The following is a 16,673-nucleotide window of genomic DNA, read 5'->3' on the forward strand; positions in this document are numbered from 1 at the left end:
ACTCCAATAGCACCACCTGACACTTGCACGAAAGATAAAAAATGGTGTGAAGATATCCAATTCTCCCTAGCCAATAAAATAGCCACTCTACAAAATAAAATTTCATGTAAAAGACTTGGCTACTGATAAGGCGAGCAGAGACGAATCCATGCGATTCAACTTCACCAAGGTCTCCATCCTTGAAGTAGAAAGAATTATTCTGTCCCTTAAACCATCAAACTGTCAGGCAGACCTATGCCTGCACAGCTCATCAAGGATGCTGCCTGTGATTTATCTCCATTCATCACCAAACTCATTAATGCGTCCTTCACTACGGGCATTATTCCCACTAACCTCATACAATCATGGGTACTCGCACTCTTAAAAAAAACCTACGCTCGACCCATCTACACCCACTAACTATAGACCTTCCTACTAAAAATCCTGGATAAGGTAGCATATACTCCAATTCAAAAACACCTAGAACAACAACATCTGTTAGGAGCTAGACAATCAGGCTTCCGTCCCCAGCATGGCACTGAAACTGCCCTCATCGATCTGAAGACCCAAATCGACGAGCTTAAAGACAGTGGGAAATCAGCACTACTCCTCCTCCTAGATCTCTCAGCTGCCTTCGATCTAGTCGACATACTATCCTCTGTAACCATCTAAATACAGCAGCACACTTCTCTGATGAAGCAGTTACCTGGATTAGATCCTTCTTAAATGGTAGAACAATGAGGGTCTTCGCGCCGTTGGTGCTACATACCCATTACCTGCCGTGTGCCCCAGGGATCATATGTCTCGTCTACACTCTACAACATTTTCACTAAGCCCCTCTTCGATTATTTGGATCATCTCGGTATCACCTACACTAACTATGTAGATGATACCCAGATCCCCCTCATGCTTTCTGGGGATTATGAAGAGGATTTGGCCCTGGTGAACAGAGTGTATGTATATTATCATCCAGGCATGGATGCCCACACACGGTCTATGCCTGAATGATGATAAAACTGAACTCGTCATCCTGGACACCCAGCCCAACTTAAAAAAACTAGATCCTAAATATTCAATTTTCACAATTGATGGCAATATTATAAAAGTACAACACAAGGTAAAAACATCTGGTTTCTACATTGACTCTCACCTCTCATTCACTAAACAGGTCAACTCCCTAGCATCTTCTACTGCCCACACGTGCAAACTGATACGCAATGGCAAGCCATTCCTCTCTAAAAGCAGTTGCATTACTCTAGCCAGAGCCCTCATCCTCTCACACCTAGACTACTGTAATGCCCTTTACCTAGGATCACCCAAAGCCACTATTAAAAGAATGCAAATTCTACAGAACAATGCCCTTCGAGCGGCCCTAGGCATTTCTAGAAGAGACCATATTTCTGAGAGTAGCCGACAGAATAATTGGCTCTCAACCTATGACAAAGTCCTCCTAAAAACTCTCTCGCTGACATACAAATCCATTAACAATGCCGCACCCATCTACCTGGCTGAGAGATTTCACAAGCAGACATCTACAAGACCAGTAAGACTTGCCAATAAAGATCGTCTACTATTGGAGGTAACAGCTTCCCGGTGAAAGTGTCCAAATTATGCAACTCATTGTCCCCTAGCCTAAGAACAGACCAAACTTACCACAAGTTTAGAGCCAACACCATTATATGGCTAAAATCCAACAACCAGCACTCCTAACTTTTTGCTCATTGTTATGACTACTACAGCTTGCAATTAGCCCTCCTCCAGACTCTACTGTGTATATACCTCCCTGCGTCTATATATTCTCCTACTGTACGCCATGTTTGTAAATATGCCTTCTCTGCATATAATTTTTACCTGTATGCATCCTGTATAATTCTGTGTATAATTCTGTGTATAATTCTGTGCAACCAAGCTTCGCATATACTTGTAACCGCTGCGCCCTGTTACCCCCGGTATGACGCGCATTATAAATAATAAACAAATCTGGTGGGATAGAGGTAGAGCCCTAGAGCAGCCGCAATCCAAGCTCTGCAGCAAATAAGCAGAAGTGGAAGGAAGACTTTGGTCAAAGTGGGGTCAAGTAGATGAACCCTCCCCTCCCCCCCAACTAGTCCGTGGAAGGAGGCAGCCTGTGAGGACTGCACTGCCCTCCTTGGGACCATCGTTGGAAAAGCCCAGATGCGCTCTCCAGGAGCACAGGAGGCAGGCGACAACACAAGAAAGGGACAGAGAAGCCCCGAGGGGTGGGAAGACCCAGGAGGCCCCAGAGGGTGGAGACAGACTAAGAAAAGCTCCAGAGTGTGGAGGAAGTGAGATAAACACCACAGAGAGGAGGAATGCCGAGAAGCCCCAGAGTGGGCAGGAAGCAAGAGAAATGCCCTGGACAGGGGAGAATACAGAGAAACGTGGAGTGGGGGAAAGAAAGAATTATGATAAAAGCACCAGAAAGGGGAGAATACAGAGAATTCCCAAAGTGGGAAGAGGAAGTGAGAAAGGGAGAAGAACCCCGAGCTGCCCCAGGATGGCAAGAGGGCGTGAGAATCCCCTGAGTGGAGATACTACCAAAAGACCCCAGACTGCGGAGGAGAGAAAGAACAGAGCCCAAGAGTGGGGAAAGGAGGAAGAAATCCCTGGCTGTGGGAGTAAAAGGAGAGGTGCCCCAGAGTGGGGAGAAAGACAAGAAAGACACAGAGAGACAGAGAGCTGGTTGGATCCTGGATGGCATTTCAGCAGTACAAAAACTGCAAGCTTGAGGACTATTTTTTTTTTATTATTTATTTTGGTTGGCTAAATTAAATTAACCTTTCAAAACACATTTCTATATAACACTTTAAATTACAAATCATATCATAACACATCATAAAGAGACAAAAAGAAACACCATGAAAATATAAAATCAACATAAAAGTAGCTTGTCAAACATAATTCCGAGCATTAGCCACATATAAACTAATACCTAAACAGATAAAATCTAGCAGTCCAAAGTAAAATAATCTTAAGTGACTACGTGTTATTTTTAAATACAGTGTAATCAGGTCGATTAATACAAAATCAATCTATGGACAATACTGAGCTTAAAAATTACATTGTGGCTATTCTTATGGAAATTTTAGAAGTAGCAAATAGTTCATTCCACAATTCATCATCTGAGCGCGTCAAGTAATGTGTGAGTTAACTTGTGTAAAACAGTTATCCTTTGCTTCCTCAACGCAACACACACAATTAGTAGATGTTTTAATGTCTCTTCCATTCCCGCAATTTTACAGAATCGACAATACGATGCATCACAATGGATTAGTCCCCTTCTCAATAAGATTTGATTGGTTGGCCATAAATTCATACGAAATCTTAGAATTTGACTTCTAAGTGCATTTGAGGGACACTTCAATAGATAGGTCAGCTGATTAACAAAATGTTTTATGACCAAAAGAAGGTCTATCAAAATCCTTTGGCAATAAGCATTTCTGTTGGGTGTGATGCCAATCCAGTTGGTATAACTTAAGTTTAGCTCTCGTTGGATTATTAAGCAAAAGATCCAACAAAACATTTGCTTCAGACAAGTCAGAAAGTACACTGTCTCTCCAACTAGATGGGAATGAGTGTGTGGACAGCAGTAGATAATTGGCCAGTATTGAGAGCAAATTATTCGTGTCAAGGTCCAATAAACATTTTCGAAAGAGACAGCATCTCTTCCAAGAGACTTGAATATGAATCGATAAGATGCCCAATTCAAATCGCAAGAGAGCGGTTGGTGTTGAGTTAGGAAGTTTGAGTACTTTTTTCCAAAACTGAGCTTCTTAAGGACTATTCACATAGGCCAGGGCCTAAAGGGTGGGGGTCAGAAGCCTATAGCCAGCTTCTGTTCAGGCGATCGCCAAAAATATGTCTTGGTTACTTTATGTTTTCTTTTATTAAGGGATAGGGAAAGAATAGGATTCGGGACAAAGGACTGCATTCATTTGGACACTATTAAGGGATAGGGAAAGAGCATAGGATTCGGGACAGAGGACTGCATTAATTTGGACATTAACATCCTGCCGAGCACCTCTTTTGACTTTCTTTAAGTAGAGTAGAGATTAGTCACGCTAGTTTAGGGATTGAGTAGGTCTTCTTGCCTTAACGAGAAAATAATGGTTTGTGAGTAACAGGCTTCCTTGTCCAACTTCTGATTATGTCTTACCACAGTGGAAACTCAGAAATCTCTTCACCAGTAGACTCAAGAGAGAAATTTGATCAAGGGTGCCCCTTGGTTACCTCTTATTATAGTGCCCGCTTACTCAACCCAGTTCAGTTGGGGGGGGGGGTTGTCAGGACCATCAGATGCATGGCCCTCAGACCCTCAGGGCGGACTATTGCACATAAATCATCTAGCGCTAAAAGTTATTTTCCTTCATCGGAAAGCTTTCTTTTCCCTCATCCATGGAAACATAGTTCACATTTACACCATCAACATAACCTCTATGTTTCATTTGAACAAGAAGTAACAAAATTGCATTTCACTTGATTCTTGGCCTGCCACATTTTACCTGTAGCATCTCCTTTAGAGAGGGAAGACTATAAAGGGCATGCCTTCAGCAGGATCATTTGTGCACCCTATGAATGACAAATGAAAATAAGCAGGATTCTTCCCATTTCTCAGCTATGGGGGTTTCCCCAAATAGATGTATTTTCCAGACAGAGCAACCATCTGTTTTGGGACTTTGCCTCCTGCCTAGGAATTAGAACTATTCCATAGGAGACACTTTCAGTCTGCATTCATCAGGAAAGATCCTGTATGCCCTTCACCCCTTTCCTCTTTCTCAGACCTTGGCAAGTTTCAGGAGATTTCAGAATGATCATTGTTGCTCCCTTTTATATGCAACAGTTATAGTTCTCAGAGCCATTTCACCTAACGAAAAGGCATATTTCAGCTCTTCTTGAATTCTCATCAGCTTCTAGTCCAGCAGGGGGTGCAGTGCTTCACACATCCATTCACTGCTAAACTTAAGTGTCTGGTTCCTAAGAAGCTAGCTCATGACATCTGGGAATTACAGATGAAAACATCTCCATTATGTGTGCAGCAAGAAATGACTACCAGAAAAAACTACACAAGAAAATTGCTGCGGTTTCGTCAGTACACTTTTGAAAAGAACCAACATCAGCTCAAGGATACCTTAGACAAGTGTCTCATTTGTTCTATTTCCTGTCCAATTGCGTAAACGCTGCCTTTCTGCAATTTCAGTATAACTCAATGCTCTAAGGTAATTTAATTGAAAAAGAAAACGGGCACAAGAGATTTCAATGGGTGACAATGTATATCCTTTTTACGGATTCAGTCCCTAAATAGGATCTTAATGCTACACATAGTGGCCACCATGCATATGCCTTTGGCGTCTATGTCTTGCTATGATTTTGAGTTCTTGATCTGGAAGAACACTCTTCTGATAGGAGAAATGCAGGTTCCTTCTCTGGAAGACCCTTGTATAATCTTCCATAAAGATAAAGTAACCATAGGGAGGTTTAGTTTCATCCTTCATCAGAGGAGCCCTTTTATAATCTAGATGCCTCAAGAGTTCTAAGGTTTTAATTGGAGACACACACCCTTTAGGAAGCCTGACTGTGTTTTTATAACCTACAGTAGACTTTCTAAAGAAATTTAAATCTGTAAAATCTTTCCTGACTACTGATAGTTTCTTGCATTTCCAAGTCTTTAGACATTTTAAATCTCAAGAGCTCCTCAGTGGATTCATGCACATTCCGCCATAGCTATGGCAGCATGGTTGGCATTGTTCTGATACCACTTCTCATGCTTTTGATAATCATTATGCCCTTGATGCATCATTGAGAAAAGTTATCTTTGGGCAGGAAGTCTTGCGCAAACACTTTGCTTGAACCCTGGTTGGCCATATGGAGTCTCATCCACCCAAAAATTTGAATCTCTACATTCAGATTCCCAACCATAAGAGGAGAGAGAACTTGTCACAGGGGTAATACAAATTATCCTCATGGTGATTCTGGTACTCTTCATCCTTCCTCTAACTCCTTCACAATGCTATGTTAAAGTTATTTGAATTTGTACCACGCACCAATGCCATTTTCATGGTCTCCATCGGCATTCTGCTCAGCTGTTGGTATTGGAAGAACTGATATCTATGCGTGTGAGTTCTCTATGTGATTTGTGCCTTCTACTAAGGTCTAGATTTCAAGATGGTTGGCCTGAGTGGAAGGGGGTTCTGGGTGTGTTTTAGTGGTTCGTTTGAGAGGTGCAGTATTTTGAGTGTGTTGTGGTGAGCCGGTTATTTGTTGTAGGTGTGTATTGAGCCAGCGAATAGGTGAGCGCTCGTTGAGTCAAGTGCATGAGAGGTGAGATTGTTAGTTGGTTAGGTTATTTGTATAGATCAGCTGGATTGGTTTATGTTTGTGTATTTTAGGTTGTCTTGTAAATTAGGTTCTGGCTGTGTTTTTGTCTCACATAAGAGTCTTGCATTCAGTGGGTCTGGAGGGGTGAAGAAAGTGCTAGCTTGGGAGAGATGGTCCTGTTTGGTGTTATTCAATTTTTTGGGTAGTTTGTTGTGTTATTTACTGAACAGACCTGAAGGTGTTTTCTTCCTTGTGTTTATTTTGATAAGTTATGCGTTGACCAGCTGTTTGTTCACGTGGTAGTCGTATCGATTGTAGTTTGTTTCCTATGCCCTCCGAGCCACCCTCTCTCAGCAAAGTCTGTGCTACAACCTTCATGATGGAAAACATGTGGATCTGGCAGGAGGGGGATGTTCCCATGCACCAACTCAGTTGTACATTTCTTAAAGAGACAGCATTCCTTTGGAAAATAATTTTTACCCATCCAGCCTGCAGCGCAGGCTTACCCAAAAAGTTGTGAAGGATGGAGAGCAGGATGCCAGAGTAACTAAATTACTTAGCTGTAAACCAAGATCTTCCATGACTTCATACTTCCTTTAAGAGGCAAACTGTCCAAATGGGACAGCTTCCCATTTGAGCAAGAAAGCAGAGCTAGTTTCTACAACTTGCCGTTTCAAAGGGATTTTCACAAGAACTGCTAGATGGCTGTTCACCCAGATTTTCTGATTATCTGATCTATTTTAGGATTGTATTCTTTATTCCATTTCAAACGCGGTGCTGGAGTCCCCAATATTTGCAGCTTTTTATTTGAGAGAGAGAGGGAGGGAGTTTTCAAAGATGCTCTCTTGAAACTCCCAAACGTCTAGCATTAGGGGTAGTTCTTGAATTGATGTCAGAAGATTGACAACATGCACTTGTCTGATTGTTTCTCCGATTTTCCCTCCATATACCACAGAGCATTTCTTAAATTTAAACTTTCACCTCCCAGTTTAAATCTGTTGAAGCATTTAGTAGTGTTGCTAACCATTTAAATCCCATAATCTATAACAAACCAATTTCTATTCACTCCAATCCATTCTCTTTTTGCTTGTACGAATTGCCTTTGGCTAACATCTTGCCTTTTCTCATTGCCTTATTGGAGCATGCAGCAGTTTGAAAATAAAGAAATGCTGGAAAGCCAATAGAAGAAGATATCTTCCTACATAGAAGATGTATCAAGCCAAGCAATAATTGTCTGTGTTTCCATGTCCCTGGACTATTTATTACATTTCCCTATTTTTCTCAAAACTAGCTAAGTACTTACTAAGCAGAAAATCGGAATTTGGTGGTTTTACCATTTAAGGTGTAACATTGATTGTTCATTCATAGTAATACTTTGTGTGTGCCAATGAGTGTAATGCTCAGTCTGTAATATTGGTATTGCTCACAAATATTCCTTGCATAAAAGCACTATGACCAAACATGTTTATTTGCACTGGAACTACTTCAGAGTAATCTATAAAGTATATAGAAATAGATGCAAGGAAGAATGATTTGACTACTGCCTTTATGTATAAACAAAATTACATTGTATGCAGTCATCTTATTTACAGAGAAGTCAAAGGACACAATACACACAATATTTTGATGCCAAGTGAAGGGACACCCTCGTGCATCCTGTTCACTTATGTCAAAAAAATGTGCCACCGATTATAAAAGAGCATTAGGAATTCCTGAAAAAGGCAGATGTACAACAACAGGTGTCATTCCCCTTCGTACAAGATTTCACAAACCAGAGGAATTAAGGGGATCATGCTGGAATATTTCAAATGTGCAGCCCATTTCATAAACGAAGTGCACCCATGGAAGGCTCAGATTGAAAAAGACTCCCTGTGCTTGTGTGCAACCAGCAGAAGGGAGTGTGCAGTGCACAAAAGGATATTTTCTAACACGTCTGTGAATTTAGTTAATTGGGACAGCAGTGGTATGGAAAACTGCTATTTCCCTTGCCTTTCTGCCTCACAAGTGTGAGAAACCTGAAGGTGTCTTACCCGCTAGTAAGGCAGGACACGGCAATCATTATTGGATCCAGTTCCTGGGGGTGGACCAGTGGGGGAGGATCACCTGGGCGAGGAGTCTTCAGGGAGTGGAAGTGGGACACTGAGGGTCGAGACGCGGTATCCCCTTCCTTTCGACACCTTTTCCCCATCCTAACCTGTAGGATATTCAGAAGCTGCACCCCCCCTTTTCCCACACAAACACCAAACACTTTCTTACACTGTAACAGGCAACGGACTAGCACCAGAGTCCTTTACCTGACATATCCCAACACAAGGGTCAGGCAGAGTCAGGCACTTGACAATAAATACGAACACCTGACAGCCCTTTACCTTCCCCACAGGGATAACAGGTGGAGCACAGAAGCGCACTTCGAGCAAGGCCGAACCTATGAGGAGACAGCTACCCCAAACCGGCAGTTCAAACAGATAAGAAAGGCGGTGGTACCTAGAGGGACAACGAAGGGGGGTATGCCCTTGCCCTTTTCAATTCGACCTGCAAAGCCTCCGAAAGGGAAATCATAAGACCAGGAGTTACAGTTGGCGTGCGAAGCAGCAGACGACAATGGTACACGAGGGCCTTCAGCACAGATAACGCAGGCGCAGAGGCAAGCTGGCTACCGTGGTACTATCCTCGACTGCGGAGATCAAAGAAGCCAACGTGTTCAGCACACCCGGTGAGTCAGAGGAAACTGATAGCAAACCGTACCGTGTTGAGCCCAAGGTTGCAAGTAGCAACATTTGAATGCAAGGAATTTAAAGAAAAAGAACTTGTGCGTGTATTTCAACTTTAAAGAAAGCCCAGTTGAGGTCCAGATGCAGTGGGGTCCGGCACCATGTGGGTGCTCATTCAAAAGACAATGGCTGGGACCTATTTTGAAACTACAGGAACCAGAAGGCCCTAGAAAAGGGTGGCGTGAGGCGTCAGAGTGGTCCTACAAGGGTCTTGTCAAATCCCTGATCCGTTGCCAGAGTAAAGCTAGGAGAAAGAAACCCCGCTTTCCGATAATATTGAGAACTGTGCAATAAGTCATGTGTGAACCCGACGCAGGGATGCCAAAAGAGAGCTGGGAGAGGGAAAAACTTGCTTTCTGATGGAAAAGAGTGATACATGAACTGTGTTAGAAATACATGAACTGTGTTAAAGAAGGCCATAGTGAACCCGACGAAGGAAGGCCCATTTTACAAGGAGGGTGCGAGCCCAGCGGAGGGAGATCCTGGGGCGAAGAGCAATCGCCCATGGTGCACGATCACAGAGATAACTTTTTGGTTTGTCATTGCCAAGCAGCATGCCTTCTAAGGCAAGAGACTTTTGCAGGAATGAGACTTATCCTCTGAAGGTTTTTGATATAGTTGAACTGAAACTGTGAACCTCGTGCTGACAAGGCCAAGGAGTGTGCTGTGCTCAGAAGTCTCACCTTGTCCTGTGCTTAAAACATAGGGAAGGGAGACCCAGCCATACCATCCTGACTTATTTTGTGAAGACTTCTTTCTTTTCTGGTGAACATTATCCCATACTCTTTTCGTAAACATACTAGTAAGGATTGGCAACAGGCTTTTTAGTACAGGGCCTTTTTATTTGAAAAGACCCCACTAGTACTGCCTTATTATTAGTTGATGGTCGTAGCTTGCTCCCATCTTAGATTTAGGTTTAGATTAGGCGTTCATCTCACCCATTATAAAAGTTCAATAAACACCCTTGAACTGTGATCACTTTTGTCTGCCTTTACTGTTGTCACTATGAGTTCCTTATACAAGCAGGAAAAGAAATACTTTTACAACTTTTTTTTACATTTCTTGATGACAGAGCCTGTGATGGCGAAATACACCAGCCACTGATTTATTTACCTTGGCCAGTCACTGCATCATTAGGGATGGTGCATGGCCTTTGATGAATAGGACTACAGTGACTTGTTCATTTCTTCGAATCACACAAGTGAAAGGTGCATTTTGCACTTTTTTCATTAGTATGATTCTTGGTGAATAGAGATCAGGCCCATAATGTTTAAATTTGTTAAATAAGTAAAATGTATGTTGCTCCACTGTGTGGTGGAAACATGCATAGAATAAATAGTACTAACCCAGTGCATGGACTGCTCCTTTGTGCTTGCTTTTGATCCCCTTGGCTGCATGTTGAGCGCCCTCTTTGACGTGTAGAACACCAAGTCTTCCAAGAAGCGCTGTTACCTCTTCAGTCAGCGTTTCCAGAAATGTTTCGTTTATAAACGTTATTATTAGTGGGAGTTCTACCATCCCACTCAATAGATGCAAGTCTTCTTTTATCATGGAGTACAACACAAAGAAAGAACTTTGGTAACCGTGGATCACCTTTTCAAAGTTCATTGCATCCAATGTAGGGACAGTGTGGGTTGTGAGAAGATCTGTGACAAACTTCTTCTGTAGGGATTGGTACTTAGTTAAAATTTCTGATTGTGGATAAAGAAACAAAAGATGTTGCAAGCACTTAGTTCTGAGTTGGAACTTTGACTGGACATTGCTCACTTCTGGCTGGCTCTGTAGTTTGTCCACCAAGAATCGTCGAAGATGCAACCTCAAATTATCCCATACAGACTTGACGTCCATAGAATAATCATCATCAATAGCGTGCAGAGAGCTCCGGGATGTAAAATGGAAAGAGTTGCCGCTTGGAGTACATGGAAACGAGACCCCACACTGATTCGAAAGGTCCTGAAGAAAATCAAGTATCACTTCCTCCTCCACCTGTTGCTTTTTCAGTAGGGACAACTGAAGATGAAAAATAAAACAACAAATAATAGTTAAAACGTGTGTTAAAATAACATACAAGAAACATGTTCCACACCCAACAGTCAAAGAAATTAGGACAACTATTTTATCTTAATTTAACATGTTTTAACCAAGAATGTATTATAAAATCAAAATTAAATGGAGACCAACATCCTTTTTTACTGATACTCTAAATACCAGGATAAAGAAGCAAAAAAACAACCATGGGCCTTATGCTCCATCCCAGACATCTTATTGGAAAGCCTCAAATAAAGATAATTATGTTTCACCTGTTTGGGAATTATACTTAGCAGATTTAGCTGGGGTGTTTTTTTTTCAACATTACTACTTTGTCTGGTTTAAAGGTTTACTTTAATTACCAGTGGAACACAGTGTCCCATTTTATCAGAAGCTCATTAGTTCATGCAATTCTCTCTCAGTGAAATCTCGGGTTAGAATAGTGCCAAACTATATCACACCCAAAACCACACTACTATGACTTGGTAAAATCCACAGAGGTTTGCATAACGACCAGAAATCTGAAAAGAAATCTAGTATTAAATTAGTGCATTTGAATCATGTTATTATTTATGGATATGCTGAATGGCTAACTGAATGGTACTATTTAGTGGCCTGACAAGCCCAGCATTAAGTACAACTGTGTTGCCTACAGAAAGCCTGGAACAGCTGTTCATGGCTTGTCCTTAATTTTATGCTTTCCAAGGAGATTGCCCTTTGCTTTTATTAGCTTTGTACTTGCAGTGTGGAGGCCTCTTGCTGTAGCACTTACAACAGAGGTCTTCACCATCTTAATGATTAAACCCCTGATCCGGTGGGTTAGGTGCGTAGGGTGAACTTTGGGTGGTGATGTAAACTTTCTGGACATTTTCAAGTCATAGAACCCACCCCTCCTGTGGTGATGTCCCCTTTTTTTTATTTATTTTTTATTTTAATTTTATCACATTTTAAACAATACAACATAAATCAAAGCCAACCCCTTGTCACAATTCGAACAAACAGAATATCATTTAACTCCTAACATACAAAATACCCCCTTATCCCAACTCTCCCCGTTCCCTCCTGATGTTAACATCCTCTTATCAAGCTCAGATAAGTCATGTAAATAACAAGGCTGTTCCCGCTTGGTCTGCGAAACATTCTCCAGTATCCCGGTGACCCTCCAAGGTAGTCTTTGGACCTTACATTTCTGCAAACCATAAAGGAATCCGCATCATCCTCAAGGAATGCCTTTGGTAATTGGGCCAACCCTTTTGTCGGCAGTCCTGTATCGACTGGCATATATCTGCTTTGGAAGTCACCCATTCTATTTCAAAATTCCCAGTTCCCCCATGAATCGCTGCAATCGTTCCCTCACATATATGTTCTTCACTGTATTTAGCCATTTCTTTTGACCTGGGAGAAGCACCCTCCTCTAATGAGTCGTCAGACATGCCCTTCCTGCCAATAATAGGCAGTGCACCATATGTGGTAGTCTGGTATAGTCCTCATCGATCTCCTCTAAACCTCATTAAACCATTGTCTGAGTTTTGTCCCTAGAAATCCTGTCTAATTCCTTAATCCAACCGAGCACCTCATCCCCAAAAACCTGCACTCGCACAGTCCCAACCACATATGCCAATAATCTGCCCTTGCCCCACATTCATGCCAACACAATGGCCCGACACCCTGGTACATTTTGTAAAGCCTAACTTGGTCATATTGCCACCTGTATAGGAGCTTAATCGCGTGAAGCTTGTATTGCCAAGCAATCAATACATTATAGGCTCCACAACATAGTGCAACATCAATTTCCATGCTCAGGTCTCTTTGCCAATGATTTCTCAATCTATCAGTAGACCCCCTTCACACCTCTACCAACGCCCCCGCATAGTGAGAAGGCTAAACCCCTTCATATCAATTCTAGTATCTAAGAGTGTCTCAAAGGGGTTAAGATCCCTCAGTATTCTTTCCCTCCAACCTTCAGTCATAATCGCCCCCTTCAGTTGTAAATATGAGAACACAGACAATTTACATATTCCCCACGCCTCTTCCAAGACCGTTATTGGGATAAATTTGCCATCTTTCAAAAGTTGCCTAATTCTTTCCAAACCTGCCACAAACCAACTCTGGAACCTTTCCGGATTTGAAATGGCATCTCTCACGCCTGTTACCATCAGGTGACTGAGCGGAGAGTGCCACGTAGTTATTCCCTTCATCTCAGGGCCTTGACACCAAAAGTTCCAAATAGTTCCCAAAATGGGATGTTCTCTTATCCTCTGAGGACGCTTCCCCCTTGGTGCCCATAGCCATTCCACCACTGTATCTGGCTTAAGATGAAAATTGTTTAAATCTATCTTTTGTAGGTTCCTTTGGTCCCTCAAAGGGAGGAATTAAAATTCTCAGTTGGACGGCTCTGTAGTATAAATATATGTCAGGCAGACCTACACCCCCTCTATCTTTGGGGAGAACAAGAACCTTGGGAGACACCCAGGCCTCCTTCCCCTGCCATAAAAACTTCAAAAGACGTCCTTTCATGTTGCGGAAATACCAATCACGAATCCTAATGGCTAACATCTGAAACAAATGGATAATCTTGGGGAGGAAGACCATCGTCAGAGCGTTAAGTCTCCATAGCCAAGAGATGGTCAGTATACTCCACTTTTCTAAATCCTCATATAGTCTTGACATTAAGGGAGGAAAGTTAGCCTTGTATAATCCTAACAAATCCCTTGTGACATTGATCCTCAGATAACTAAGCGTGCCAAGACTGACTTTCATCCCAAGAGCTGAGAATCGGCCTATATCATCGTCCCTTGTTCGATCTAGCAGGAATAGGATGGACTTGCTTTTATTGATTCTGAATCCTGCCATTTTCCCATGAAATCAATCGCTGCTGGTATTGATATCAGCGGGTTCCGTACATGTAGGAGCATATCATCGGCATATAAACCTACTTTGTATTATACCCCCTACAACTATCCCCTTCACTCGATGGTCCTCTCTCAACTTCTGGGCCAGGGGCTCCAGGGATAGGGCAAATAAAATGGGTGAAAGGGGGCAACCCCGTCTCGTCCCCCTTCCCATTTCGAACCAACGAGAGAAGTCCCTGTTTACAGCCACAAAGGCTTTCGGAGAAGAGCACACAGCCATGATCCCCTGCAGAAATGTGTTCCCCATTCCATACTTGATCAATACTGCCTTGAGAAAGTCCCACTCAATCCTGTCGAAGGCCGAAGTTAATCAGGTGTAAAGACTTCCTCATGGTGTCCGCCCCTTGACGTCCTTTCATAAAACCCACTGGTCTGTATGGAACAAGCGTGACCCCTCCATCCTCACGCTAAGGACTCTTGTATATATTTTTCGCATCAATATTAAGAAGCGAGAACGGGTGGTATGAACCGTAGGTCCGAGGGTCTCTGCTTTCTTTAGGTATTACAAAGATAAGGGCACAAATAAACGACTCAGGAGCTCTGGCAGTCTTTAATATGTCATTGAATAGTTTAGTCAAAAACGGAAGTAACACAGTCCCAAATGCTTTATAGAAACCTGAGGTAAACTCATCCTCTCCTGGGGCTTTGCCAAGTTGCAAACGTCCTATAGCATTTAAAATGTATTTCCCCGTGATGGGAGCATCCAGAGTAGCCGCTTCTTCCCTGGTCAATATCGACAAACAAATCTCTCCGAGGTAGGTTTCGGTACCCTCTGCATCCTTCCACCCCCTCCCTCATATAAGACTTCATAGAAAGAGGCAAAGTCCTTCTGAATTCCGTCCGTTGTCACTACCGTTGTCACTACCGTTGCGTCCCCCTGAACCTTTACCTCCCTGACCCCCCTCTCCGTCCGCTGTACTCTGTCATGCCGCGAGGAGTGCATCTGCCTTATCAAACTTCTCATAATATTTCTGTTTTAAAAACTGAAGAGTGCTGATTATCCTCCCCTCCTCCAGTAGTCTCAATTCCTCTCTTTTCCCCCCTCGCTTCTTCTAGCCAGTCCTCCACCCTTCCATTTGACGCCTCTGCTCGTCTTTCCAGGATTCCTATCTCCTTCCACAATTTATTCTACATGAGAAGTCTCTCCCTTCTTTTCCTGGCACCTTCCCTAATCAGTAAACCTCCATGTTGCCTTACTCGCATCCCACACTATACTTCTCTCTACCTCCTCTGTGTGGTTGATAAGAAAAAATGCTCCGATTTCCTTTTCCATCTCCTCTCAATACCAAATCCTTCCAAAGGGATTAATTATATCTCCACCTGGAGCTCCGGGGCCATAACCCAAGCCACCTCACATCAAGGGAAACCAGGTCATGATCCGACCAACTATGAACACATTCGTCTCTTAGCCAGAGTCAGGATCGACAAATCCTGGAACACTCATTTTCACATTACCTTGCATCACCGGGCCCATTTTCCTCGCCTTTTCCGGAATCTTCAAGTGATCTTGGTAGTTATGAAAGCGAGCGAGGACCGATCTTCGATCCCTAGTAGACCCACTGGCTCTGTGGACTATCTATTTTTGGCTCATCAATAGTATTATCCTCGAAGAGGAGTTTTGCCACTTCATGTATGGTCTTTCTCAAGTCTCTTTCCGTTTCCCATGCCTTCTCTGGTGTCCCAAAAACTCTTAGGTTATTCCTTCTCTCTCAATTCTCGAAATCGTCCATTTTCAATGTAATTTCAGCCTCTCTCCTCTCCAATTCAGCCATTTGCATATCCATTTGGGTTTCCAAGACATCTAAAGAAGAGTTGTGTTCCACTTCCTGCAGCCTCTCATCCATCTTTTCAAGCCCGGTGTAGATCTTACCAACTTTGTCTCCAACGTCAGCCCTTATCCCTCTAAACTATTCTAGTATCGAGGCAATCTCTCTTTTGATCGACATAAGGTCCTCTCTTCCCACCACCATATTCTCCAAAGTAGCTCCCTTTTTGAGGTCACGTCCCAGTGAATACTCAAATTGATTTGATGGATTGAACACGTGTGCCTCTTCCTCACGAGTCTCACAGTAGTCACGGGTCAACCTTGTATTCCTACTCCCTTAAGGCTCTTCAGGGTCAACGGACTCCCTTGATTTCCTATGTCAGCAATTGCCAGATTTGGGGGTTGCAAAGGCAAACGTGGTGTTCATTACCGGCCCGTGTCGTGATGGTTCTCCCTTACACCCAACTCTTCACCCACCTATCCCTCTAGGATTTATTACTTCACATAGGCTTCTGGGACGGGGTTCGCCATGCTGGGTCCATTCCACTCAGTTCTATCTGCCATTCCCAAGAGGACCTATTAAAACGTCGGGATCTCGTTTATATCCAGTGTTGTGGATCACCCTACATAGTAGGTAGCGTTCTTTACGCAGGGGTGTATCAGTCCCTGGAGGGATTCCCTATTCGAGACACCAATAAGTACTCTGAGAAACCAAAGGGTGTCTCACCTACTAGTTCCTGGGAATCTATTCCATGTGGCCAGGGCACAGCCATTGCCTTTTGATCCAGACCCTGGGGGTGGACCAGTGCGGGAGGATCACCTGAGTGAGGGGTCTTCCTGAGTGAGGGTGAGGCAACCGATGGTGAGACGCGGTATTCCCCC

The 16,673-nt window shown here is 43.0% G+C and overlaps 1 protein-coding gene across 6 annotated transcripts in view; it reads right to left on the reverse strand.

Annotated features, from left to right (window-relative positions):
* KIAA0825 (KIAA0825 ortholog) overlaps nt 1–16,673 on the reverse strand; it is a 2,662,507-nt gene that overhangs the window by 1,905,887 nt on the left and 739,947 nt on the right. For all 6 annotated transcript variants that reach the window (XM_069627636.1, XM_069627637.1, XM_069627638.1 and 3 more), the window contains one exon: nt 10,433–11,096. In XM_069627636.1, the coding sequence (XP_069483737.1) occupies nt 10,433–11,096 (664 nt within the window). The remainder of the gene's footprint in view (nt 1–10,432; nt 11,097–16,673) is intronic.

This window comes from Ambystoma mexicanum, chromosome 6p (assembly GCF_040938575.1).
Source record: "Ambystoma mexicanum isolate Mex_15411 chromosome 6p, UKY_AmexF1_1, whole genome shotgun sequence".
Lineage (NCBI taxonomy): Eukaryota > Metazoa > Chordata > Amphibia > Caudata > Ambystomatidae > Ambystoma > Ambystoma mexicanum.